The sequence below is a fragment of the Phyllobates terribilis genome, unplaced genomic scaffold (genome assembly GCF_046119375.1).
Source record: "Phyllobates terribilis strain yellow unplaced genomic scaffold, ASM4611937v1 Scaffold_98__1_contigs__length_5973952, whole genome shotgun sequence".
Taxonomy (NCBI): domain Eukaryota; kingdom Metazoa; phylum Chordata; class Amphibia; order Anura; family Dendrobatidae; genus Phyllobates; species Phyllobates terribilis.
Genome location: NW_027362858.1, coordinates 2,312,956 through 2,339,959, shown reverse-complemented (window position 1 = coordinate 2,339,959; position 27,004 = coordinate 2,312,956). Strand labels below are relative to the sequence as shown.

At 46.9% G+C, this 27,004-nt stretch overlaps 1 protein-coding gene across 1 annotated transcript; it reads right to left on the bottom strand.

Moving 5' to 3' along the window:
• Positions 1-339: 339 nt before the first annotated feature.
• LOC141198606 (uncharacterized) lies at positions 340-9,596 on the bottom strand. Its single transcript, XM_073663032.1, has 7 exons — positions 9,538-9,596; positions 5,701-5,850; positions 5,396-5,575; positions 5,192-5,315; positions 5,011-5,108; positions 4,752-4,842; positions 340-2,698 (listed from the first exon to the last, which is right to left on the bottom strand). Exons 2-7 carry the CDS (start codon positions 5,776-5,778, stop codon positions 1,002-1,004), a joined length of 2,268 nt encoding a protein of 755 aa, XP_073519133.1. The 5' UTR covers positions 5,779-5,850; positions 9,538-9,596; the 3' UTR covers positions 340-1,001.
• Positions 9,597-27,004: the final 17,408 nt, after the last annotated feature.

The following is a 27,004-nucleotide window of genomic DNA, read 5'->3' as shown; positions in this document are numbered from 1 at the left end:
GGACTTCAGATTCATAAGCTTCTTCAAGATGAGGAGTTTTTTCATTCGTTGCAGGGCAAGGAAAAAGCAGTATGGTTTACATTTGCATTTGTGGTAACTAACTTTTTGGGAAACTCGAGCAGATACAGTAACTATGAAGAGTTGGGTGTTATTTCTCCTCAAAACATATAAGGATCATGGCTGTAACATGTCCTTAATGATTAATTTCTTACATTCTGGACTTTTCTTACACCAAACTGTGGAGTAGTGAGAGACGAGGATGGTGAGAGATGTAACCAAGATATTGCAGCTATAGAGAAAAAGATATCAAGGAAAATGAAATCCATCAATGCTTGCAAATTACTGTTGCATAATTTTAAGAGATGATTTGATACAGGAGTACAAGAAACAAGCAAAAAACAGTTGTCACTGAATGAGGACTAATTTTGTAGTGCAATTTCTGTAACGGTTTAAAATTCGCAATAGGGATTAGACAGGTTTTAGTTACTTGAATTGTTTCTAAGTTTCCTCTAAATAAATATCAGAAAATTGGCATAATAAAATATTCTGCATCGGTATATTTACAAAAATAATGTTTCAAAGTACTGAAACTTTTATCATTAATTATATGTAGCAGTAAAAGGAAAACTCATTGTCCAATTTGAATTCAGGAGGTCAAACTCATTAAGAAATGGCACAGTTCATAACGGAACCTAACAACTTTTAAAAATAGGTAAAACAGTGTTACATGATCTGAAAGGTCCATGAGCTAGGTTCTTCAGCTGCTCAGTCAGGACGTGCTGCCTCTGCATAGGTCCCAGTACCTTCCTCTCCTCTTTTGCACCAATCAGTTAGATAGGTGTGGGGCTTGAGGAGAGAGCAGTTCTCTCACTGATCAGGAAGGACACGGTCTCATTGTTCTCGGTCACAGGAAGCTATCTCCAGTCTATAGGACGCACTCACTTATTAGCAAGATTTTTTTTTGCTAAAGGTAAGTCTTTTCAAGTAAAACTTTTTCCACATTAAGGATATAAAAAAGGCTTCTCCCCTCTGTGACTTCTCTGATGTCTATCAAGATGCGCTTTCCGATTAAAAAATTTCACACATTCTGAACAGGAAAAAGGCTTCTCCCCTGTGTGAGTTCTCTGGTGACTAAGAAGATTTGATTTCTGGTTAAAACATTTCCCACATTCTGTACATAAAAAAGGCTTTTCCTCTGTGTGAGTTATCTGATGTTTAACAAGAGCTGATTTGCTGTTAAAACATTTCCCACATTCTGAACATGAAAAAGGCTTCTCCCCTGTGTGAGTTCTCTGATGTGTAACAAGATCTGATTTCTGGTTAAAACATTTCCCACATTCTGAACATGAAAAAGGCATCTTTCCTGTGTGAATTCTCTGATGTCTATCAAGATGCGCTTTCCGGTTAAAATATTTACCACATTCTGAACATGAAAAAGGCTTCTCCCCTGTGTGAGTTCTCTGATGTGTAACAAGATCTGATTTCTGGTTAAAACATTTCTCACATTCTGAACATGAAAAAGGCTTCTCCCCTGTGTGAGTTCTCTGATGTCCATCAAGATGCGCTTTCCGGAAAAAAAATTTCCCACATTCTGAACAGTAAAAAGCCTTCTCCCCTGTGTGAGTTCTCTGATGTCTATCAAGATGCGCTTTCCGGTTAAAACATTTCCCACACTCTGAACATGAAAAAGGCTTCTCCCCTGTGTGAATTCTCCGATGTGTAACAAGATCTGATTTCTGGTTAAAACATTTCTCACATTCTGAACATGAAAAAGGCTTCTCCCCTGTGTGAGTTCTCTGATGTCCATCAAGATGCGCTTTCCGGAAAAAAAATTTCCCACATTCTGAACAGTAAAAAGCCTTCTCCCCTGTGTGAGTTCTCTGATGTCTATCAAGATGCGCTTTCCGGTTAAAACATTTCCCACACTCTGAACATGAAAAAGGCTTCTCCCCTGTGTGAATTCTCTGATGTCTGATAAAACTTGAATTATCTGTAAAACATTTTCCACATTCTGAACAAGAAAATGGCTTCTCTCCTGTGTGAGTTCTCTGGTGGTTAACAAGATTTGATTTCCCTGTAAAACATTTCTCACATTCTGAACATGAAAAAGGCTTCTCTCCTGTGTGAGTTCTCTGGTGGTTAACAAGATTTGATTTCCCTGTAAAACATTTCTCACATTCTGAACATGAAAAAGGCTTCTCTCCTGTGCGAGTTCTCTGGTGGTTAACAAGATTTGATTTCCCTGTAAAACATTTCTCACATTCTGAACATGAAAAAGGCTTCTTCCCTGTGTGAGTTCTTTGGTGACTAAGAAGACTTGCTTTCTTGTTAAAACATTTCACACACTTGAAACAAGGAAATCTATTCTTTGCTGTGTGAATTTTTTGATGTTTAAGAAAAAACTTTTGGAGGGGAAAACTATTTCCATATTCTGACCGTGAAAATGGCTTCTTAGCTTTAGGAGCAGTTAGTTTTTTAATGCTTATTTTATGACTTTGATTTTCCTTAGTAGTCGGTAATGAATCGGAAGATAGGACCTGTTTCAAAGGATCAGATGACACATCTTTGCTGGGAAGGGATGATGGTATATTTGGAGTAATAGCATTCTCTTCAATTGTATCCTGTGAGATCTCCAGCTCATCTGATTTGAAAATTGAAGATGTCAGCTGTCCCTCTGATCTCCTAGTACAGTCATCTGCTAAGTAAAAAAAATATTATATTTGAATAAAATATTCTTGAAATTCATATTTTTGAACATTTCTACTTAATCTGTTGGTACAAATGGCAAGTTATGTAAAAATATTGAATTATTCACCAAGATAATGACAGTTCACAGTCTAATAGAAAACCTCATAGCATGAACAAGTAGAGTTTGGTGTTCAACTGTTTGTTCATTCTGCCTCCCAAATATGAAATATGCGAAAATGATACCAATAATAATTTCTACTCATCTCACAAAAAACAAGCCTCCACTCAGGTCCATCATCTGTCAACGGAAAAACAGAGGTTTCCACATCATTAGTGGCTCAAAAACTCTTGAAAAAGAAACATGGCTTCCATAAACTAATCCAGCAAAATCTGCTCTTCCAAAGTCAAATATGCTCCCTACTTAACTCAAATGGAAAGCACCACACCCTACTAAAGCTCATGCATAATGCTGGAAGCTGCCTGATACAGCCTTGTTCTCCGCTGGTTAAGTCTTCTGGGTTCAGCTCCCATGTTGTGTATTTTCTTCTTAGTTTCTTCTTGTGATCCCAGCTCGTTTACTGACTACTATTGTGTCTTCTGATTTTGTATATTCTCTGCCCTCCTTGTTCTGATCCGGCCACCTGACTATTCTTCTTGTCATCTCACACCACAGAACAGCAGGCAACACCAAGTCCAAGCCTAGGGGTCTCTGTGTAAATCCAGATCCATGTAGAGGGGTTAAAGGGTGATGGGCAAAACTTTTGACTCTAGACAATAACACATCTAATGAAAAGATCGAAAAAAAAAAGTAACTAGTGGTGAAACCTCTCTGGGATAATTAGAGTATGCTTCTTGGTAGCTCCAGGCAATTTAAACTATAGTAAGGGCCAATATTTTCTGTCAGATGAGTATCAAGTAGAAATATACATTTAATGAGAACTTTTTATAATAGTGCAGAGCTGAGATGTCTTAAATTTAGAACTCGGGCATTTGGAAGAGGCAATGGAGACCTTTGTTGAATGACTACCAGGGAGTTACAGACTCGCATATGTGAGGCCGGCCGATCCCACCACAATCAAACTATCATACAGAATGAACAGGTAAAAAAAAAAGACAGGATAAAAAAATACATTACATCCCCAACAAGAATGTATGTTTGGGGGGTGGGGGGGGGACTCCAACACTAAGCCAGAGTTGCACTTAATTTATGGTAGACTGTTGGAGATACTATGAGTCCTGACCAGAAGAGTAGAGAAAGTATTAGTGCCACCCATTTCAGGATAAATTGCATCTAAATTCTTTAGGATCGATAATGTTATGTAATTTATGATGTGGAGTGAATCCATGAAACCAGGGCTCGAGCCAACACATCTCCTGCAGGCGTGAATAAATGTATATTACAGCCATCAGCCACGCACAGCTTAGAGATATATCATGGCACAGGTGTAATGTTTTTTGTATAATTTATCTATTTGAAGTTATTTGGTTTAAAAAGAAATTGAAAAGTCAGGATAAAGGGAAACTCTGTTGTTATTATACAGAAATTCACACTTGGTCCTCACCGCACGTTTAATGTTGCCGATCATAAAAGCGAGGTTTGGTCATAAAGACTGGACCTGGTCTTGTAGGGACCATATGAGCACATTCAGCAACACAGAATGGAGAGAAGGTAGATTCATCTAATAAGATATCAGGATTCTAGGAAGCCAACAGCATCATTACCCTCCACTTTCTCTTACAGGCTCATCATAATATTTTTCTTTAAGTGATTTTCTAACTTGTCAGCACTTTCTACATATGCTGTCATTTAGCTTTGTAGTTTACAGATCTTCGCAGGTAAAAGTCAGGATCTTCTAATTTCAGTTGGTAGTTGGATCTTCCAGGTTGTAAGTTCTATAGAAAAGGGCTTTCAATGTCCAAAGTCATTTGTACAATTTTTGGTGGAAGAAAAGGTTTTTGCCTAGATGCAAAATGGTGGTCACACGATTGTGATATGGCCAGCCTACATGACCAGTAAACCAGAAGAATCTGTGACCTCTCTTCATTTAGTGGTCACTACTCACCTGGGTCGTCATATGTAGGAATCTCCTCTTTACGCCGCTCATCACCCCTTTCATATGTCTCTATAGTATTAATATGGGTCAGATCTTCACCCTGAAAAAAAATATTGTACAAGTCACAGACAGTTGGAGAAGTCCCATCTATGATCAGCTCTAATCCTGCCATCTCCACTGTTCTCATTACACAAGTATAAAACATATAATACTGGTGGATAAAACAAGACAAATAGGGGAGATCTCGTGACACCTTCTCTCCATCTACCTGATGATCCTGAGGAACATTGGGATCTTCTTGTTTACAGTCCTGTGGAAGAAGAGGACGGGGACATCTCTCTGGTGTTGTCCTCTTACTGGATAGATCTGGAGGAAACACATACAGGAACTGAATTCATTCTTTACATACAGATAATTATAGGTCGTGTGTATTTAGTCCTGTCTATTACCTGGTGATGTGAGGGGCTGGAGAACCTCTAGCATGATGTCCTTGTACAGATCTTTGTGTCCTTGTAAATACTCCCACTCATTCATGGAGAAATAGACGGTGACGTCCTGACACCTTATAGGAATCTGACACATACAATGACAGTCATCCCCCAATCCCTTCATAGCTATACTATAAAATGTCTCAGCATTCCCAGCAATGTCACCTCTCCAGTCAGCAGCTCAATCATCTTGTAGGCCAGATCTAGGATATTTTGGTCATTCATGTTCTCATGTACCAGGTGATGCAGTGGAAGCCCTGTGATTGGGCTCAGGGTTCTTCCCAATCCCTCAGACACAGGGTCCTGACAGCGCTCACTAGAGGTCTTCTTCACTACTGTGTAATCCTGGTTATGTAGAGACACATTCATAAATCTCACTACAGATATTTCCAGAGTCCTCACCTCTCCAGTTCTGTCTGTTATTCCCATAGATAAGAATGATGTAATGTGACGTCATCAGAATCTCTCACCTCTCCAGTAAGCTGGAAGAGGATCTCTAGGGTGAGGTGTAATATCCCCTCCACCATCTTGTCTCTGTCCATATCCATCTTTGATGGGTAAATCAGGAAAATTCTCTTATATAGAAGATCTTCACTGAGAGGATCCGATATTGTAGAGACCTGAATGAGAAGATGAGCGATGTAACATCAAAAAATCCTGTGTAATAATACAATTACTGGAGATAATAAGGGAAACATTTGAGATTTATTTTTTACAGTGTTTAGATTTCTTCTTTACATCTAGTAATAAAACCTATATATTTTAGGCCACAGACAACAAGCAGTTGCTTCCTTGGAGTCTGCAGCTGAATACGTTTCTCATAGACTCATCTTCCTTATTGCTAATTCTCGTCTCATTTACTGACACTGGAATCGGCATTAGCAATACTGCAGGAGATATTCATTACACGTGACATGAGAAATAACTATTTCATGATGAGGACGACATCTTCATCTTCTACTACCGTTCTATTAACATATTTAGCCAGAGTCTGTCACAAACTACATCCCCAACGGCCGTCTATATGTTTCCTGTCTTCACCAGACTGTCATCTTCTAACAAGTTAGAGCTCAGGTCTGATTCACACACAGAAGTTTGAGGCATTTATAAAAGTTTCTTTGTTTGCACAAATACCGTGGACAGAAATTATTTGGTAGCAGTCTCACTAAGACGGGAGTTATTTGATGCCAAAGTCTCCATGTACAGTCTTTTATGGAGTCTATTTCTGGCCTTAGGCTGTCCTATATTACAAGAAAAACTCCATAAAAAAGCAGATATTAACATTTTGTTAATTATTTTAAAACAAATGTTTAACATGTTAAAAAGTAACTCTTTTGGGCATCAGAACATAGATGTACAGGCAGGGATGGCACAGGTGCGGCTGCTACACAAACCCTGGCAGTTTAACCACTTGCTGCTGTCAAGGGCAAACATGGCATCTAAGAAGGTTTGACAGAGTTCCACTGAATGCCCCTCCTCTCTCAAGTACTTGATAGTATGGGGATGCCTAGTTACTACGATACTTAAATAACCAATAATGGTGTCTGGGCCTGTAATGTAGAAAAGTCTATTAGGCCGGGCCAGAGGCAATGTCCAATAAGTTACTTTTTAATGCCCCCATACACATTAGACTAAAGTTGCATGAAAGCACTGATTTCCGGGGTTTGGTAGACTATATACATTATTTGGGGGCCTCCCGACAGATGGTGTCAGGGCAGAGAAGGATCTGGCATCCTGAATTTCAGAGGCTAATCCGTTTGTTCTTCCTGTGGATAATCCTCCAATAGAGGAGTCTGGAGGCGACTCTCTCATACAGATCACAGGAAAGCTGGAATATTGGTGCATATGGGAGAGTCTGGAGAGATAGCCGTCTGCCAAATGACCGCTCAGCCAACACTTATCTTGTGTATGGGGCCGTTAGTATTACATACATACATACAGATGACACCTATCGGGCAGCAATTTTCCCTTATTCCCTTGTTCTCCTGTGTGCCCATCTAGCTCAGAATGAGGGCTCACAGACAGTATGATTGCCCCCCTAATTCCTGATATTTAAAAAAAAAAACAACAACAAAAAAAAAACACCACACACACACACACAAACGGCTGAATGGTGGATCAGGGACCCTTCAACTCCCTGACTCCCTATTCTATTCAATGGTATCACCATCATGGGAATGTGGATATCACTGAAATTGTGATGATGGGTAAGGAGAGCGTGCTTGGTGCCGAGCCGTCTCAGTTCATGGGCACCATACAGGCCGCATGGGTGACCGCTATGGATGATACGGTCTTGCCAACTATTGTGTGGAAAATATCTCATAGATACTGGGTTCATTATTATCTGCACCAAGAATGGGGCTAAGTGAGTATTCATTCATTAGCTGTGGGGCAATACTGTGGGAACACCCCCCTAAAATAAAATATTAAACCTTTTTTAAATATATGAATTGAAAACTGGGACTAACAAGATATATATTTATTTATACTTAAAACTAGCAAAATTACCTGCTGAACGGCTTGTTGTGGATGTACATAAACAGATGTAAGCAATGATGCTGCTGAACAATTGAAACAGTCACTACTGTACCCTATCCTGTACCTAAACAAAGTTGATACTGCCTACCTGCCGAGGTTAGCACCCTCAACAATGGTGCCCCCGCTCACTGGTGGCTGTCTCTCAGAAGCCGTAGTTAACTCTGACATATATCAAAAAAATACACTGATACATTAAATAGGACCAGATATGTCTCAAGGTATATATAAAGCAAAAGGTATGGTACTCATCAGAGAATGGTTCATCCGCCTCAACGTGTTTCCCCAACAGCTTCATCAGGAGGCTTCATACAGGGATGATAATTCATGATGTTCAGTATAGTGTGCCTAATAGCCAGGTGTTCATGTATAAATATCCCACTTCATCCAAAACCCCTCCCAGACTAGGAGACCCATTCCTATTCCTTGAGGTGAATTGTCATGGGATATACAGAATGGAGTCTGTCTACAATAATGTACTGCGCTACTTCTCATGAGCTAGTGGTCCGATAATGTCCACCCCCTAGTATGCATGTCCAGAAGTGACACGCTTTACACTGAAACGCCAGATAAACTGTTTGTCACCGCCCCACTCGTACCAGTGACTGCGCATGACCGTAGTTATGTGTTCCACATGGGAGAGCATAATGGCCTATATGTGTCCGGACCATCACCCTTGTCAGTAGATAAAGTAACATACGGTTAGAGGGTTTCTGTTTGCCTGTGTGTTGTATCCAGTCACCTGATTACAGGGGCAGAATGTGGGCATCATACATACTGAAAAAGGGGCATAATAGGGGCATTACACTGTGTGGGGCATCATGCATACTGCATAAGGGGCATTACACTGTATGGGGGCATCATACATCCAGCATAAGGGGCATAATGGGGGCATTACACTGTGTGGAGGCATCATACATACTGCATAAGGGGCATAATGGGGGCATTACACTGTGTGGGGGGCATCATACATACTGCATAAGGGGCATAATGGGGGCATTACACTGTGTGGGGGCATCATACATAATACATAAGGGGCATAATGGGGGCATTACACTGTGTGGGGGCATCATACATCCTGCATAAGGGGCATAATGGAGGCATTACACTGTGTGGGGGCATCATACATACTGCATAAGGGGCATAATGGGGGCATTACACTGTGGGGGGCATCATACATCCAGCATAAGGGCCATAATGGGGGCATTACACTGTGTGGGGGCATCATACATACTGCATAAGGGCCATAATGGGGGCATTACACTGTGTGGGGGCATCATACATACTGCATAAGGGCCATAATGGGGGCATTACACTGTGTGGGGGCATCATACATACTGCATAAGGGGCATAAAGGGGGCATTACACTGTGTGGGGGCATCATACATCCTGCATAAGGGGCATAATGGGGGCATTACACTGTGTGGGGGCATCATACATCCTGCATAAGGGGCATAATGGGGGCATTACACTGTGTGGGGGCATCATGCATCCTGCATAAGGGGCATAATGGGGGCATTACACTGTGTGGGGGCATCATACATCCGGCATAATGGGGGCATTACACTGTGGGGCCAGTAAAGGGGCCCTGTACTATGAGAACAATACGTTTCCTCCTTTCTGTCTCCATAGTTGGGTCGTATGTATCTATTACAGGAAACAGAACAAAAACCTTATGATTCTTATAAAGGGGCAAGACTAGACCCCAAAAGAGTCTCCGTGCTGAAGGGGTTAATGCCCCCTGTGCCCAGTAATGGGGGAACTCCACATACCTCCACCTGCAGAGCCGCCACCACATATATGGCTGCTCTGTGCGCACAGGAGCTGTGATGAGGTCACAGGAGGGGAGGAGTCAGGGGTCACATGATCAGGGGCCTCAGTGGATGCAGGACTCTGCTGTGCTGGTTGTCATGGTGCTGGATGAGCTGAAGTTTATGTGTGGGGTCAGGAGGGGTTTACAGTGTGGATGTAGCAGAGCCGCGTGTGTACGAGGTGTACGGAGCGGAACCTCGTGTGTACGAGGTGTACGGAGCGGAGCCGCGCATGTAAGAGGTGTACGGAGCGGAGCCGCGCGTGTAAGAGGTGTACGGAGCGGAGCCGCGTGTGTACGAGGTGTACGGAGCGGAGCCGCGTGTGTACGAGGTGTACGGAGCAGAGCCGCGTGTGTACGAGGTGTACGGAGCGGAGCCGCGCGTGTACGAGGTGTACGGAGCGGAGCCGCGCGTGTACGAGGTGTACGGAGCGGAGCCGCGCGTGTACGAGGTGTACGGAGCGGAGCCGCGTGTGTACGAGGTGTACGGAGCGGAGGCGCGCGTGTACGAGGTGTACGGAGCGGAGCCGCGCGTGTACGAGGTGTACGGAGCGGAGCCGCGCGTGTACGAGGTGTACGGAGCGGAGGCGCGCGTGTACGAGGTGTACGGAGCGGAGGCGCTCGTGTACGAGGTGTACGGAGCGGAGGCGCTCGTGTACGAGGTGTACGGAGCGGAGGCGCGCGTGTACGAGGTGTACGGAGCGGAGGCGCGCGTGTACGAGGTGTACGGAGCGGAGGCGCGCGTGTACGAGGTGTACGGAGCGGAGGCGCGCGTGTACGAGGTGTACGGAGCGGAGGCGAGCGTGTATGAGGTGTACGGAGCGGAGCCACGCGTGTACGAGGTGTACGGAGTGGAGCCGCGCGTGTACGGAGCGGAGGCGCTCATGTACGAGGTGTACGGAGCGGAGGCGCGCGTGTGCGAGGTGTACGGAGCGGAGCCGTGCGTGTAAGAGGTGTACGGAGCGGAGGCGCGCGTGTACGAGGTGTACGGAGCGAAGGCGCGCGTGTACGAGGTGTACGGAGCGGAGCCGCACGTGTATGAGGTGTACGGAGCGGAGGCGCTCGTGTAAGAGGTGTACGGAGCGGAGGCGCACGTGTACGAGGTGTACGGAGCGGAGGCGCGCGTGTACGAGGTGTACGGAGCGGAGGCGCGCGTGTATGAGGTGTACGGAGCGGAGGCGCTCATGTACGAGGTGTACGGAGAGGAGATGTGTGTAAGAGGTATACGGAGAGGAGACATGTGTGTATGAGGTATTGTTATGAACTGCTACAAACACTAAGGAAAGATAGGAAAACTGTCCCTACAATAGGACTAAGCTGATTCCCTACGATGCAGCGGGGGACCTGTTCCTTGTGAACAGACCCACCTAAGTCCTCGGCTAGTCTGAACGCAGACCTATAGATATAAGGGAGGGGTCCCTACAAGAACTAAGGACTGGGATATAGTTGGACACCTCCTAGCAGAAATTGTAGCAGAGCAAAGACAAACAAACAAACAAAAGTACTAGTGGTCAAAAGACCAAGCAAACTACAGAGTAAGGTACAAGGCACCTGGCTAGCTTAAGAGTAAAAGTAACACTGAAGTCCAGCAAGGCCAGGAGGGCGGAGCTGGATTATATAGGCAAAAAGTCATGTGACCAGCAAAATATAAAAAACTAACAGGAGGGTTCTAACAGGTATACGGAGAGGAGACTTGTGTGTATGAGGTATACGGAGAGGAGACGTGTTTGTTTGAGGTATACGGAGAGGAGACGTGTGTGTGTATGAGGTATACGGAGAGGAGACGTGTGTGTACGAGGTATACGGAGAGGAGACGTGTGTGTACGAGGTGTACGGAGAGTAGACGTGTGTGTACGAGGTGTACGGAGAGGAGACGTGTGTGTACGAGGTGTACGGAGAGGAGACGTGTGTGTACTAGGTGTACGGAGAGGAGACGTGTGTGTACGAGGTGTACGGAGAGGAGAAGTAGGTGTACGGAGAGGAGACGTGTGTGTACGTGGTGTACGGAGAGGAGACGTGTGTGTACGTGGTGTACGGAAAGGAGGCGTGTGTGTATGAGGTATACGGAGAGGAGCTGTGTGTGTACGAGGTATACGGAGAGGAGATGTGTGTGTACGAGGTATACGGAGAGGAGCTGTGTGTGTGCGAGGTATACGGAGAGGAGATGTGTGTGGACGATGTGCTCGGAGCAGAACGTAGATAACAGAAGTAGTAAGTGTGGAGCACAGAGTGAAGCACTTGCTGATTGGTGTCATAAGGAAATTGTGAAATGTCTAAAGTCGGTACAGATTTGCTCCGCTAGTCTGGAGGGTCGGCCATGGTACCTGACGGACTGCAGAGATGTGTTCTCGGAAAAGGAGGCAGAGATACTACCTCACCATTGTCCTTATGATTGTGCTATTAATCTTCTCCCTAATTCTAAATTACCTAAAGCTCATATCATATAGAAAATGTACTCATGAACCAAGATTCATAAAATATAACAATGCTTTATTAAATACAAGATAAAATACACAAAATACATTACAATAAAAAAATACAGTGGGAAACCACAAGATCCTGCCTTTTGGATTCTCCAATGCACCAACAGGATTTCACAACTTTCTGAATGATATTTCTCTGATTACTTTGGGAGATTTCTTGTGATTTATCTTGATGATATAGAATTTTCTCTCCTCATTTAGATTCTCACCAGGAACATGTCCGTGTTGTATTACAAAGGTTGAGGGAGAATTCTTTGTTTGATGAAATTGAGAAATGTTTTTTTCTGTTCAAGAAATTTCATTCCTGGGGATTATTTTATCGGCTGATGGGTTTACGATGGATCCTGGGAAGGTGAAAGCCACTATAGATTGGGTCCAACCTAGTGACCTCAAAGTGTTGCAACGTTGTGTAGGATTCGCCAACTATTATAGGAAATTCATTAGGGGTTTTATCAGATTGCTGAACCTCTTACTGTCATCACACGTAAGGGGGCAGATCTTGTCCCCTATAAAAAATAAAAACACCATATACTCACCTTAGACCTAATCCCTGAAGCCATTGTCTCCTGAAATAAAGAAAAAAATAATAAATGACCATAATCTTCACTGTCTGCCGTAGTCCATATTGTGAGTGTCCCACATCGATCTCATGAATAGAACGACCACATCAGAAAATGTGATGTCTCTATTCTGCAGCCGCGACCTCACTTACGGCACTACTGCTGCTTGGGAATTTTTTGACAGTCTGTGTCAGGCGCAGCACTTCCTGTGATGCTGAAGCAGCCTGTGACATGCGCAGTACGATTTGAGATTCTTACTTCAACAAACATGGCGCAGGATACACTCAGGCGCTTAGAGCGCATGCCGGCCAGGAATCTTCCTGGCGCTGACACTGACATGTGCGGTAGCATTTGATAGATGCAGAGTTTTGGCGCTCGATTATATGATCCAATGGGGTGAGTCATGTTATCTTTGATTATTGAAAGCTACGCATCTGGTACTTGATTGCAATTAAATGTAATGTGTGTTTTGTGTAAATCTGCAATCTGTGTATCACCAGCACTTTATTTATAAATATACAATGAGGTTTGCACATGTCTTTTCTACTAGGCATTTTGGTTCTGTAAAGCACTTATGCACTTTATTTATATCATTGATTATCTGATGGATGACTCTATTTATATGATGTAACTTCACTTATTCACTGCTTGAGAAAGGCTCAAATCAGAGCCAAAACATCGCCACTAGCCCTTATGGGCCATGAAACCACATTATGTTTTCTACAAGGAGTGCTGTCCTTTATTTTTGGAGTAGATACATGGATAGATAGATATACAGATAATAGATAGATAGATAATAGATAGATACATAGACTAATAGATAATTAGATAAATAGATATATGGAGAGCTGTCTGAAAGCAGGAAAAGCGGGAATCTGTCCTGTGCGCTGACGGCTCCTTGTTATATGGATGAGATGGAGTTACTGTGTCTCCTGGACATCGTGTTCTGGATCCGCACTTCTGATTAGCTACAACACCTAGTCGATGATAAAAATGCCTCAAATAAGAACCTGAAAAGTCCTCTGTATCTGTGTGAATAAAGTCCTCTGTGTCTGTGTGAATAAAGTCCTCTGTATTAGTGATGATTGAGCATACTCGCAAGTACTCGGTACTCGCCTGAGCATCTCAGTACTCAAGATGCTCCGAGCTCGCCGAGTATTTCCGGGGTTGCTCGGGTGGATACTTGGGTCCCCTCCCTGCATGTTTGGCGCTCTTTAGCGCGACAATCAACATGCAGGGATTGCCTGCCACTCACTGTAATGCCACAGCCATGTTGGTTGTGGCATTACAGTGATTGGCTGGCCGCACAGCGTCATCAGGTCTATATCAGACCTGGCGCCGCTGTGCTCGTCAGTCTACTCCGCAATCAGGCAGTGTAGGGAGAGGTGCTGCTGAGCTAGGGAGAGATTTGGTTGTATATTAGGTAGTGTAGGGAGAAAACAAGTACATTACACATATCCATCTCAACAAACAGTCCTTTTGAGGACTAATCCATCTGCAGAGATATCAGACAGGCAGTGTATATAGGCAGGCAGGCAGGGTATATAGCAGACTGCAGTGCATATAGCACAAGAGGCTCCATTCCAGTTCTGCCTTCTGCTGCTGTTAGATATTTCTAGACAAAGGCCCAGGTCTCAGGGGCCAGGAATATTTTTTTTGGGATCTTAATCCTCATTATTTGCTTAAAAAGCAATCCAGAGAACACCATTTTTCTGCGCCATTTGCTTGTTGGCACTGCAGAATACAGCCAGGTCCTTTCCATATTACAGCGCTAAAAATCCAGCTATTTAAAACTGTGGTTCGTCCGTCACATGGATCACATACAGTACAGACCAAAAGTTTGGACACACCTTCTCATTTAAAGATTTTACTGTATTTTCATGACTTTGAAAATTGTACATTCACACTGAAGGCATCAAAACTATGAATTAACACATGTGGAATTATATACTTAACAAAAAAGTGTGAAACAACTGAAAATATGTCTTATATTCTAGGTTCTTCAAAGTAGCCACCTTTTGCTTTGATGACAGCTTTGCACACTCTAGAGGTAGCCATCGGAAATGATTTTCACTTCACAGATGTGCCCTGTCAGGTTTAAAAAGTGGGATTTTTTGCCTTATAAATGGGTTTGGGACCATCAGTTGTGTTGTGCAGAAGTCAGGTGCATACACAGCTGATAGTCCTACTGAATAGACTGTTAGAATTTGTATTATTGCAAGAAAAAAGCAGCTAAGTAAAGAAAAATGAGTGGCCATCATTACTTTAAGAAATGAAGGTCAGTCAGTCTGAAAAATTGGGCAAACTTTGAAAGTGTCCCCAAGTGCAGTTGCAAAAATCATCAAGCGCTACAAAGAAACTGGCTCACATGAGGACCGCCCCAGGAAAGGAAGACCAAGAGTCACCTCTGCTTCTGAGGATAAGTTTATCTGAGTCACCAGCCTCAGAAATCGCAGGTTAACAGCAGCTCACATTAGAAACCAGGTCAATGCCCCACAGAGTTCTAGCAGCAAACACATCTCTACACCTGTTAAGAGGAGACTTTGTGCAGCAGGTCTTCATGGTAAAATAGCTGCTAGGAAACCACTGCTAAGGACAGGCAACAAGCAGAAGAGACTTGTTTGGGCTAAAGAACACAAGGAATGGACATTAGACCAGTGGAAATCTGTGCTTTGGCCTGGTGAGTCCAAATTTAAGATCTTTGGTTCCAACCACCGTGTCTTTGTGCGACGCATAAAAGGTGAACGGATGGACTCTACATGCCCGGTTCCCACCGTGAAGCATGGAGGAGGAGGTGTGATGGCGTGGGGGTGCTTTGCTGGTGACACGATTGGGGATTTATTCAAAATTGAAGGCATACTGAACCAGCATGGCTACCACAGCATCTTGCAACAGCATGCTATTCCATCCGGTTTGCGTTTAGTTGGACCATCATTTATTTTTCAACAGGACAATGACCCCAAACACACCTCCAGGCTGTGTAAGGGCTATTTGACCAAGAGGGAGAGTGATGGGGTGCTACGCCAGATGACCTAGCCTCCACAGTCACCAGACCTGAACCCAATCGAGATGGTTTGGGTTGAGCTGGACTGCAGAGTGAAGGCAAAAGGGCCAACAAGTGCTAAGCATCTCTGGGAACTTCTTCAAGATTGTTAAAAGAACATTTCCGGTGACTATCTCTTGAAGCTCATCAAGAGAATGCCAAGAGTGTGCAAAGCAGTCATCAAAGCAAAAGGTGGGTACTTTGAAGAACCTAGAATATAAGACATATTTACAGTTGCTTCACACTTTTTGTTAAGTATATAATTCCACATGTGTTAATTCATAGTTTTGATGCTTTCAGTGTGAATGTACAATTTTCAAAGTCATGAAAATACAGAAAAATCTTTAAATGAGAAGGTGTTTCCAAACTTTTGGTCTGTACTGTATATTTGCGCTGAAAATACTGCCATTTTTGGCCTCCACTCAAATTATTTTTCAGTGTCTCAGCAAAGTTTTTGACACCGGTTTGCTGTTCAAAATAGTTACCTACAGCCAGGTATTTAAAACTGTGGTTTCTCCGTCACACGGATCACATTCACATATAATTGCACTGAAAATACTGCCATTTTTGGCCTCCATTCAAATTTTTTTTCAGTGTGTCAGCAAAGTTTTTGGCACCTGTTTGCTGTTCAAAATAGTTACCTACAGGCCAGGTATTTAAAACTGTGGTTCCTCCATCACATAGATTACATATAACTTTGCTCCAAATTCAGCCATTTGTAGTGAGCGTGGAAGATATTGTCCTCCATTTAAAATGGGCAAGGCGCGTGGCAAGGGACGGGGAACTGGACGTGATGGTGATGGTGCATACCGAGGCCGAGGCCGTGGGCTAGCTGAAATTGTGCCACAACAAACACCCACACCTTCTTGCCCAACCTTCCTGTCCCAATTCCTAGGGGACTGCAGCACACCACTATTGAACCCAGAGCAGTGTCAAAAAGTTGTTGATTGGATAGCGGATAATGCTTCCACCACCACCACCCTGTCTTCCACACGGTCAAGTCTCAGTAGCCGTGAGTCTGGACCGCATATTCACCCTGATCCTCCTTCCTCCCACCAGGCCGAGTGCCCGAAAACAAATGATCCCACACTTGGACACTCTGCAGAGCTGTTTACTTTTCCATTTATAGATTCGGGCCTCTCGCCCGGTCCACTTGAAGTGGGGCAAGAGGAGATCACATGTAGCGATACCCAAATATTTGAGCAGCCACGGTCACATGAAGGCGACGGTGGGAAAGTATCACAAGAGGTGGACGATGATGAGACACAATTGCCAGAAAGTCAGGAGGAGGACCAGAGTGCGGAAGTGGAAGACGAGGTGATGGATGATATAGTAATTGACCCAACCTGGCAGGAGGACATGCAGAGCGAGGACAGCAGCACACAGGGGGAGGGAGGCAGAGCACCCCAACAGGCAGGAAGAAGCAGTGTGGTGGACGCAGACAGAAAGCAGGCAACCATTTCCCATAAGACCAACATGAAGGAAGTTGCCAGTACAACTGTTAGGTCTTCCAGAGTATGGTTGTTTTTTAAAGACTCTGCTGATAACCCCAAAAAGGCCATTTGCACCACCTGCCAGGCCAGCATCAGCAGGGGTGGCAAAGCTAGCAGCCTGACCACCACTAGCATGATCAGGCACATGGCAGCAAAGCACCCCACTTTGTGGGCCGAACCCCAGGGTCCAGGAACAGTGTCTGCGGGTGGCACCATTGCTTCTTCCGCTGTTGTGCATGCAAGCCAATCCCCTGTCCATGGTGCATGCGAAGATGCCTCCTGCCCTGCACCTTTCGTTGCACACTCTCAAGTAGCAGCATCAGGAAGCACGTCCACATCCTTGTCCCAGCGCAGCATTCAGTTGTCCATACCTCAGTCCTTGGAACGCAAGCGCAAATACGCAGCCAACGCCCCACAGGCCACAATACTAAATTCCCACATTACACGTCTGCTTGCGCTCGAAATGTTGCTCGTGGAGACAGAAGCATTCCGCAACCTGATGGCGGCGGCCGTCCCTCGGTACTCGGTCCCCAGCCGCCACTATTTCTCCCGGTGTGCCGTCCCCGCATTACACAAGCACGTGTCCCAAAACATTAGTCGTGCCCTCAACAACGCAGTTACCGGGAAAGTCCACCTAACCACAGACACGTGAACAAGTGCTTGTGGGCAGGGATGGTACATCTCGCTGATGGCATACTGGGTTAATATAGTGGAAGCCGGGACCCAGTCGGACCTTGGACGGAACACGTCCTCCCGATGGAAAGGATTGCGGTCCCTAGGTCAATCAGGTTAGCTCCCACAGTCTACAGCTCCTGCACATCATCCTCCTCAGCCTCCTCTTCAGCCTCCATCTCCAAAATGACCACATCGGTCACAAGCTGGAAGCACTGCAGCACTGCCTCAGCCAAGCGGCAAAAAGCTGTGCTGAAGCTAATATGCTTAGGTGACAAACCACACAATGCTGAAGAGTTGTAGACAGCTCTGATAGAGCAGGCAGATGTGTGGCTCACACCGCTGAACCTACAGCCAGGAATTGTCGTGTGTGACAATGGCCGGAAGCTGGTGACGGCTCTGAGGCGAGGCGAGCTCACACACGTACCATGCCTGGCCCATGTGGTTCAGTGGTTTCTCAAATCCTACCCGTAGCTGCCTGTGATGGGAGCTAGTTACCCCATTCGCAGATGACCAATCTTCTTCTGCAGGCCCCTGGCATTGAAAGGCTTTTCTTACACTGGGATATATAAAATATGACTATCGCACAGTGTCTCCAAGATGAACTAAACTTTTATTCTCACAAGCAGGTTTTATAGAGAATCACGCAAGCTATTTTTAGCACCCATTGTTCTCACCAGATAATACCCACAGTAGGCTCCCAGACAGCAGTTAGGCCAGGGCCGGCTCCAGGTTTTTCTGGGCCCCGGGCGAAAGAGTCTCAGTGGGCCACATTAATACATACCACGATTCATGATGCACAGATACCGCAGAGAAATATATATATATACTACAACCCAAAGATTTCACTTCTTACATTACATGAGCGATATCTATTGTAAATTCCACAATAGCTCAGAAACCAGCAAATCGTACCACACAGAATACTGCCCCCATACGGAATACTGGCCCCCATATAAGGCCCCATACGGAATACTGGCCCCCATATAAGGTCCCATACGGAATACTGGCCCCCATATAAGGCCCCATACAGAATACTGGCCCCCATATAAGGCCCCATACGGAATACTGGCCCCCATATAATGCCCCATACGGAATACTGGCCCGTAATAAGACCCCATACGGAATACTGGCCCCCATATAAGGCCCCATACGGAATACTGGCCCCCATATAAGGCTCCATACGGAATACTTGGCCCCCATATAAGGATCCATACAGAATACTGGACTCCATATAAGGCTCCATACGGAATACTGGCCCCCATATAAGGCTCCATACGGAATACTGGCCTCCATATAAGGCTCCATACGGAATACTGGCCCCCATATAAGGCTCCATACAGAATACTGGCCCCCATATAACGCTCCATACAGGATACTGGTCCCCTTATAAAGCTCCATACAGGATACTGGCCCCCATATAACGCTTCATACAGAATACTGGTCCCCTTATAAAGCTCCATACAGGATACTGGCCCCCATATAACGCTCCATACAGGATACTGGTCCCCTTATAACGCTCCATACAGGATACTGGCCCCCATATAATGCTGCATGCAGGCTATTACCCCCCACATAATGCCCCATACAGGCTGTCCCCCCCTTATAATGCTCCATGCAGGCTGTTACCCCCCACATAATGCCCCATACAGGCTGTCCCCCTCTTATAATGCTTCATGCAGGCTGTTCCCCCCACATAATTCACTATGCAGGCTGTCCCCCCCTTATAATGCCCCATGCAGGCTGTTCCCCACCTTATAATGCCCCATGCAGGCTGTCACCCCTCCTCTTTATAATGCCCCTTGCAGGATGTCACCCCCCCCTCTCTTTATAATGCCCCATGCAGGATGTACCCCCCCCTCTTTATAAGGCCCCATGCAGGCTGTCACTCCCTCTCTCTATAATGCCCCATGCAGGATGTCACCCCCCATCTCTTTATAATGTCCCATGCAGGATGTCACCCCCCCTCTCTTTATAATGCACCATGCAGGATGTCACCCCCTTCTCTTTATAATGCCCCATGCAGGATGTCACCCCCTCTCTTTATAATGCCCCATGCAGGAGGTCACCGCCCCTCTCTTTATAATGTCCCATGCAGGATGTGCCCCCCCTCTTTATAAGGCCCCATGCAGGCTGTCACCCCCTCTCTCTATAATGCCCCATGCAGGATGTCACCCCCCCTCTCTTTATAATGCCCCATGCAGGATGTCACCCCCCCTCTCTTTATAATGCCCCATGCAAGATGTCACCCCCCCATATTATGCCCCATGCAGGATGTCACCCCCCCATATTATGCCCCATGCCTCCATACATTTAAAAAAAAAAAAAAAATCAAATACTCACCTCCCTCCTTCTCACCTACTGCCCGCTGCTCGGGTCCGGACTCCAGCGTTGCCGGAGTCGTCCCGCTCTGCGCTCCCTGTGACGGTTCAGGGGAGCGCGCGGTGGAAAGTCATCACCGCGCCCTCTGACCTGAGACGTCACAGGGAGCGCAGAGCAGGAAGACAGCGGATCTGCGGAGGCACGGGGAGAGGTAAATATCCGGCTGCCGGGGCCCTGAGCAAGCGGCGGAGAAGGGCGGGCGCTGACACCGCTCTCCTCCGCCCATAGCCCAGCGGGGTGCGCGACCGCCAGTGGGCCCCCCTGCCTGCTCAGGGCCCCGGCATTTCCCCATGTGCGCCGGGTGCTGACATCGGCCCTGAGTTAGGCAACAACCCATTAATCAGCACATTGTCTGTTTGCCCCTGCTAAGTGAGCACAGGAAGGTGGGGGCCAGGATTGCTTCGGTCACATCACAGAATGTCCAACAATATGCGATCCACAATATTCACCCCACTTTATAACATTATGTCCCATTAGCTGCATAGGCGCTATGACAACCCCCATGTGGCAAAATCTTGGAGTACGGGGTTGATGAGTCACAATGCTCCCCCTTCCCGGACAGGATCGGCCTACCCAGTCTGCTCCCTGACAGATCAGCTGGAGGAGGTCCACGATTTATGAGGTTGGTAGCAGGTCAGCTTGTCGGCTTAGTCCATCGGCATTACCATTTTGCTTGCCGGGTCTATAGTGGATGGTGAAGTTTAACGGTTGTAGCGCCAAACTCCACCGTAGTAGTCTGGCATTGTCACCGGAGACCCGATTAAGGCATACCAGGGGGTTATGGTCCGTTATGAGGGAAACTGTCTTCCATACAAATATGATTGGAGCTTCTTGGCAGCCCATACTACTGCCAGGCATTCCTTTTCGACGGCCACATAGCTGACTTCTCAAGGCAGTAATTTCCGACTCAGATAAGCTATTGGGTGTTCTTGGCCATCCGGCCCAACTTGGCTCAGTACTGCCCCCAACCCAAACGTAGATGCGTCCGTGTGAACCAGGAAACGTTTAGTTGGATCGGGTGCGGCCAATATCGGGGTATTTGTGAGAGCGTCCTTTAGCTGGCGGAAGCCTTCCTCACACTCGGGGGCCCAGGTTATCTGGCGGGGGAGGTTCTTACGTGTCAGATCAGTGAGGGGCTTGGCAATGCTGCTGTAATTAGGGACAAATTTCCTATAATACCCCGCTGTCCCTAGAAAGGCCATGACTTGGGTTTTAGTACGTGGGGTGGGCCACTTGGCTACGGCCTCAATCTTGGCGGGTTCCGGTCGTTGTTTTCCACCCCCCACCCAATGTCCTAAATACTGCACCTCTGCTTTGCCTATGTGACACTTGTTGGGGTTCAGGGTGATTCCAGCTTTGTGGATCCTATCCAATACTGTCTCTAGGTGATTTAGATGCTCATCCCATGTCGCGCTGTAGACGGTGATGTCATCCAGGTAGGCACAAGCATAGTACTGGAGACCATCCAGAAGCTGGTCAGCGAGCCTCTGGAAGGTCGCGGGGGCATTCTTCATCCCAAATGGCATAACCCGAAACTGGAATAAGCCAAACGGAGTGACGAATGCAGACTTGGGAATAGCATCAGGACTTAGGGGGATCTGCCAATAGCCTTTGCATAGATCGATGGTGGTCAAATACTTTGCCCCAGCCAGCCGGTCTAACAACTCGTCCACACGCGGCATGGGATACGCATCCGTCACAGTTTTCTCATTTATCTTGCGATAGTCTACACAAAACTGGGTAGTCCCATCTTTCTTAGGCACTAACACTACAGGGGACGCCCAGGGACTATCTGACTCCTCAATGACCCCTAAACTCAACGTCTCCTGTATCTCTTGTCACATCCCTTCTCGTACAGACTCCGGGACGCGGAAGGGGGGTTGTCTCAGGGGGGTCTGATCTTGTGTCTCAACCTTGTGTTGTGCAAGTCAGGTGAACCCCGGTCTTTCTGAAAACATTCTCTGCGGCTGCCTCAGCAATGTCTCAGCCTGCTCTCTCTCCCGGGCCCCTAGGTTTTCTCCTAAGTGTACCTGGTCCCAGGTTTTCGACTGAGTCCTCTCACCTAAGACATCAGGCAAGGGGAGTTCGGCTAAATCCTCTGCTTCGGGTGCGCAGATGGCAGCTACCTCTTCAGGGCGCTCCCGGTAGGCCTTCAGCATATTCACGTGGAACATGCGGATAACCCTGGGGTCGTCACAATCGGAGACATTGTAGGTGGTGTCGGCTATTTTCCCCACTACCCGGTAAGGCCCCTCCCATGCGGCCTGGAATTTGTTCTGCCTAACCGGTTCTAGTACCAGGACCTTCTGTCCTATCTCGAAGGTGCGTCTATAGACTGTCCTGAGGAAGTGGTGTGATCATCACGAAACACGTAGAAATAAAGTCTATTTTATTATTACATTGACTTGGATTCCTCTGGTACATAATTCTGACAGGCGAGCAGCGGAGTTTGATGCCCCATTCTCTTCACCCAACAAAGGAGTATGTTAGGTAAGGCAACCGCCTCTGCATACCGCGTGGTGTAATCTATCACTGTCAATATATACCTTTTCCCTGACGGACTGGGTTTGACTAACGGCCCTATCAGATCGACCGCTACTCGGCTAAATGGCTCCTCCACAATTGGAAGGGGGTGTAATTTGGCCTTGCAGCGATCTCCCCTCTTGCCAATGCGCTGGCAACTGTCACAGGTCTGGCAATACTGACGAACATCATGGGATAACCCTGGCCAAAAGAAGTTTTGTGTCAGACGATGCCAGGTGCGGCTGACTCCGAGGTGCCCCGCCAAGGGTATGTCATGAGAGATTCGCAGCAACTCCTGCCTATACTTTTTGGGAACTACCAGCTGTCGTTGTACAGTGGGGCTCGTCCCTGAGTGAGTTTGCTCTGTAACCCTGTAGAGGAGTCCCTGATGCCATATAAACTGTTCACCTTCCAGTACCCCTCTCCCCTCTTGTGCCTTCCCGCGATACCCCTGCAATGAGGGATCCTCTAGTACCTCCCTCCTAAATTCTGCTGGGGTGTCCCATGAAATGTGTCTGGCTATGGGAATACGTGAAGGGCTGTAGTGTCTTACCTGGGCCTCCTCTGAGTGTGATTCCGCCTCCGCAGCTCGAGCTTGTCTCCGGGTAGTCACAGGATATGTCTCAGCCAGGGGGGCAACCGAGAAGGAAGACAACATGGGCCCCAAGTCATTTCCCAGCAGGACATCTGCAGGCAAATCCTTCATCATGCCGACCTCGACAAAGCCATCCCCGGCCCCCCAGTTCAGGTGAATCTTGGCCGTGGGCAGTCGATGTATGGCTCCCCCTGCTACACGGACCGCCACTGTTCGACCCGTCTTTTGGCCTTGGGCGAGATGCGACTTCACAAGGGTCAGAGTAGCTCCGGAATCTCTTAATCCCTGCAGCTGTTTCCCATTAATCCACACCGACTGTCAATGTTGTTGTCGATTATCCGCCTGGGCTGCCTGCACAGGGTCCACTTCATGCAGCACTCCCTCTTTCTCTTCCATCCCATAATTAGCCATAGCCACCGATGCCGGGTCGGCTTCGCCTTGGTAGCAGCGTACAGCGGCCCGGTTGAAGGTAGCCGTTTCCGGTTTTGGCCACTGGGTGCGCTGGGTCTGGTTGGGATAGTGTCTCTGCAGGTGACCCAGCTGATGGCAGGTGTGGCATCGCACCCCAGGAGGACTCTGGTAGGCCGGGGTATTGGTGGGTCCCCCGCCAAGCTTCTGTGGTTTAGGGGCCTCCAGACCCATGGGAGGGCCCCTTGAGACAGTTTTGGACCCTGACAATTGGGCCCTCCTGGCATCATAATGTTCATCGGTCAGCCGTGCAGCCTCCTCAAGAGTCGTCGGTCCCGAAGCCATTCTTGCGTCTCGGGAGTTAACCCAGTAAAGAATCGTTCTAACGCGATGAGCTGTTGGACGTCCTCCTTCATGTCTGCTTTGCTACCTTGTACCCACTGTAGCAGTGACCACCATAGTTTACAGGCCCATTCAGCGTGGGTATCCGTTTCCCGTTTTGTGGTTTTGCGGAACTTTTGACGGTATGCCTCTGGTGTTAGTGCATACCGGGCCAAGATCACTTCTTTGACTCGCTTATAGTCCATACAGTCCTTATCCGATACAGTGCGATAGGCATCCGCTGCCCGGCCTGTCAGCTTGCTGGCCAGAATCTGGACCCAATCCTCCGGCTCCACTTTATGAAGGGTACACTGCCGCTCAAAGTCCTGCAGAAAGCCATCAATGTCTTCCTCTGCCTCCCCCAACTGTCGGAAGGCATTGTGTTGGATCTTTTTGTGGCTTACCCCTGCTGGAACCAGGGAGGAAGCCAGGGCTCCCCCTGCTCGCTGTATCTCCTCTCTCCGTTCCGCCATCTCCATCTTGGCTAGCTCTATCTTGGTCCTCTCTGGCATCTCCATCCTGGCTAGCTCCATCCGCTCTGCCCTCTCCATCTTTTCATCCAGATCAGTACGCACATCAGCCATCACCTTATCTATGATCTGTACTGCCGGGTTGGGAGCATAAAGTGCCAGTCTGCTCTTTACCTCCCTCTGGAATTCAGTCTCTTCCACGTTCCCATTGGAGGTTGTTGCGTTGTCGAGCTCCATAATGGCTGCTATCAAATCCGCTTTTGTTTTGTTGCTGGCGGTTAACCCTCGAGCTTCCACAAGGTCCTTCAACGTATTCCTCTTTAGCTTCCGGTAGATGTCTTCCATTCAGTCCTTGGTTCCTGAAGAAGATGGACCGAATCCCACCGCTGCCACCAGTGTGACGGGAGCTAGTTACCCCATCCGCAGATGTCCAATCTTCTTCTGCAGGCCCCTGACATGGAAAGGCTTTTCTTACACTGGGATATATAAAATATGACTATCGCACAGTGTCTCCAAGATGAACTAAACTTTTATTCTCACAAGCAGGTTTTATAGAGAATCACACAAGCTATTTTTAGCACCCATTGTTCTCACTAGATAATACCCACAGTAGGCTCCCAGACAGCAGTTAGGCAACAACCCATTAATCAGCACATTGTCTGTTTGCCCCTGCTAAGTGAGCACAGGAAGGTGGGGGCCAGGAGTGCTTCGGTCACATCACAGAATGTCCAACAATATGCGATCCACAATATTCACCCCACTTTATAACATTATGTCCCATTAGCTGCATAGGCGCTACGACAACCCTCATGTGGCAAAATCTTGGAGTACGGGGTTGATCCGTCACACTACCGTATCTGCTTGTTAAAGTACGCCGCCTGTGTGCCCATTTTAGAAAGTCACCTACAGCTTCCGCCACCCTTGCCGTGTTTCAGCAGCATTTGCAGCTTCCGGCTCACAGACTGGTGTGTGATGCCCCACGCGTTGGAAATCTATGCAGCAGATGTTGGGTCAGATTTGTGAGCAGAAGAGGGCAGTTGTTGAGTACCAGCATCAACAAGGCCGTCGGTATTCAGTTCAGACTCAACACATAAGACCTCAGGAGTGGACATGGATATCAGACATATGTACCATCCTCCAAAACTTTGAGGACTCCACCAAGATGGTGAGCGGCAATGTCACCATAATTAGCATCACCATCCCGCTTCTCTGTCTTCTGAAACGCCCTTTGCTGACAATCAAAGAGGATGCATTGCAGGCGGAGCACGATAAGATGGAGCAAGGAACCATACAGTGTGATTACACACAACCCAGCCTCATCTCATCCCAACGTGGATTGGGTGACAAAGAGGAGGAGGAGGAGGAAGAACAGGAGCTTGTTTCATGCGCTATAGACGGTACTACCTGCACAACTGTAATACTGTCTGTTCAGCGTGGATGGCCAGAGGACAGACAGGAGGAGGAGGAAGAGAGCATGGTCAGTCATCCTTTTGGTGAGGACACGGTCTTGCCTGTTAGCAGTCTGGCACGCATGGCTAATTTTATGTTACGCTGCCTTTCTCATAATCCTCGCGTTCTCAAAATTTTGGGTGACAGTCATTACTGGTTGGTGACACTTCTAGACCCACACTACAAGGAGAACTTTATATCTCTTATTCCTGAGGCGGACAGGTCTACAAAAAATGGGGCTGTACTAGAAGGCCCTTGTTGCGGAACTATTAAAAAATTCCCATCTGAAAACGCCGGCGGCAGAGGTCACAGTTCGTTGGACAACGAAGGACAACAGGTGAGAGAGACACAACTTCAATCCAGCAGAGACAGGGGAACACTGTCAAAGTTCTGGGAGAATTTTCTCAGCCCCTCGCATCGCACAGGCCCTGAGGTGCAGGGTACTCTCATAAGGAGTGCAAAGTTTGGGAAGATGCTGAGGGAGTACTTTACCGACCGTACCAACGTCCTCCGTGATTCCTCTGTGCCTTATAATTATTGGATATTCAAGCTGGATACGTGGAATGAACTGACTCTCTATGCCTTCAAGGTCCTGGCCTGCCCTGCCGCCAGCGTTTTATCAGAGCGTGTTTTTAGTGCCGCTGGTGGAATTATAACTGATAAGCGCATCTGCCTGTCAACTGAAAATGCTGACAGGATGACTCATAAAATTGAACAAGGGCTGGATTGGGCCAGACTTCTCAACACCACCGAATGATAGCAGCGTAACATAAACTCAAATCCAGTGTCTCTTTTTGGGAGGTGTATTCCCATGCACCTTCTCACACCCACACATGGGTATACGCTTCCTGATTTTGGCTATTTGCTCTTGTCCTCCTCCTTCTCCTCATCCTCTACCACCATATCACCAGGGTGACCGTGGTCCGTGATGCAACACCCACATAATTTTTTAAAGGGTGTTTATGATGCC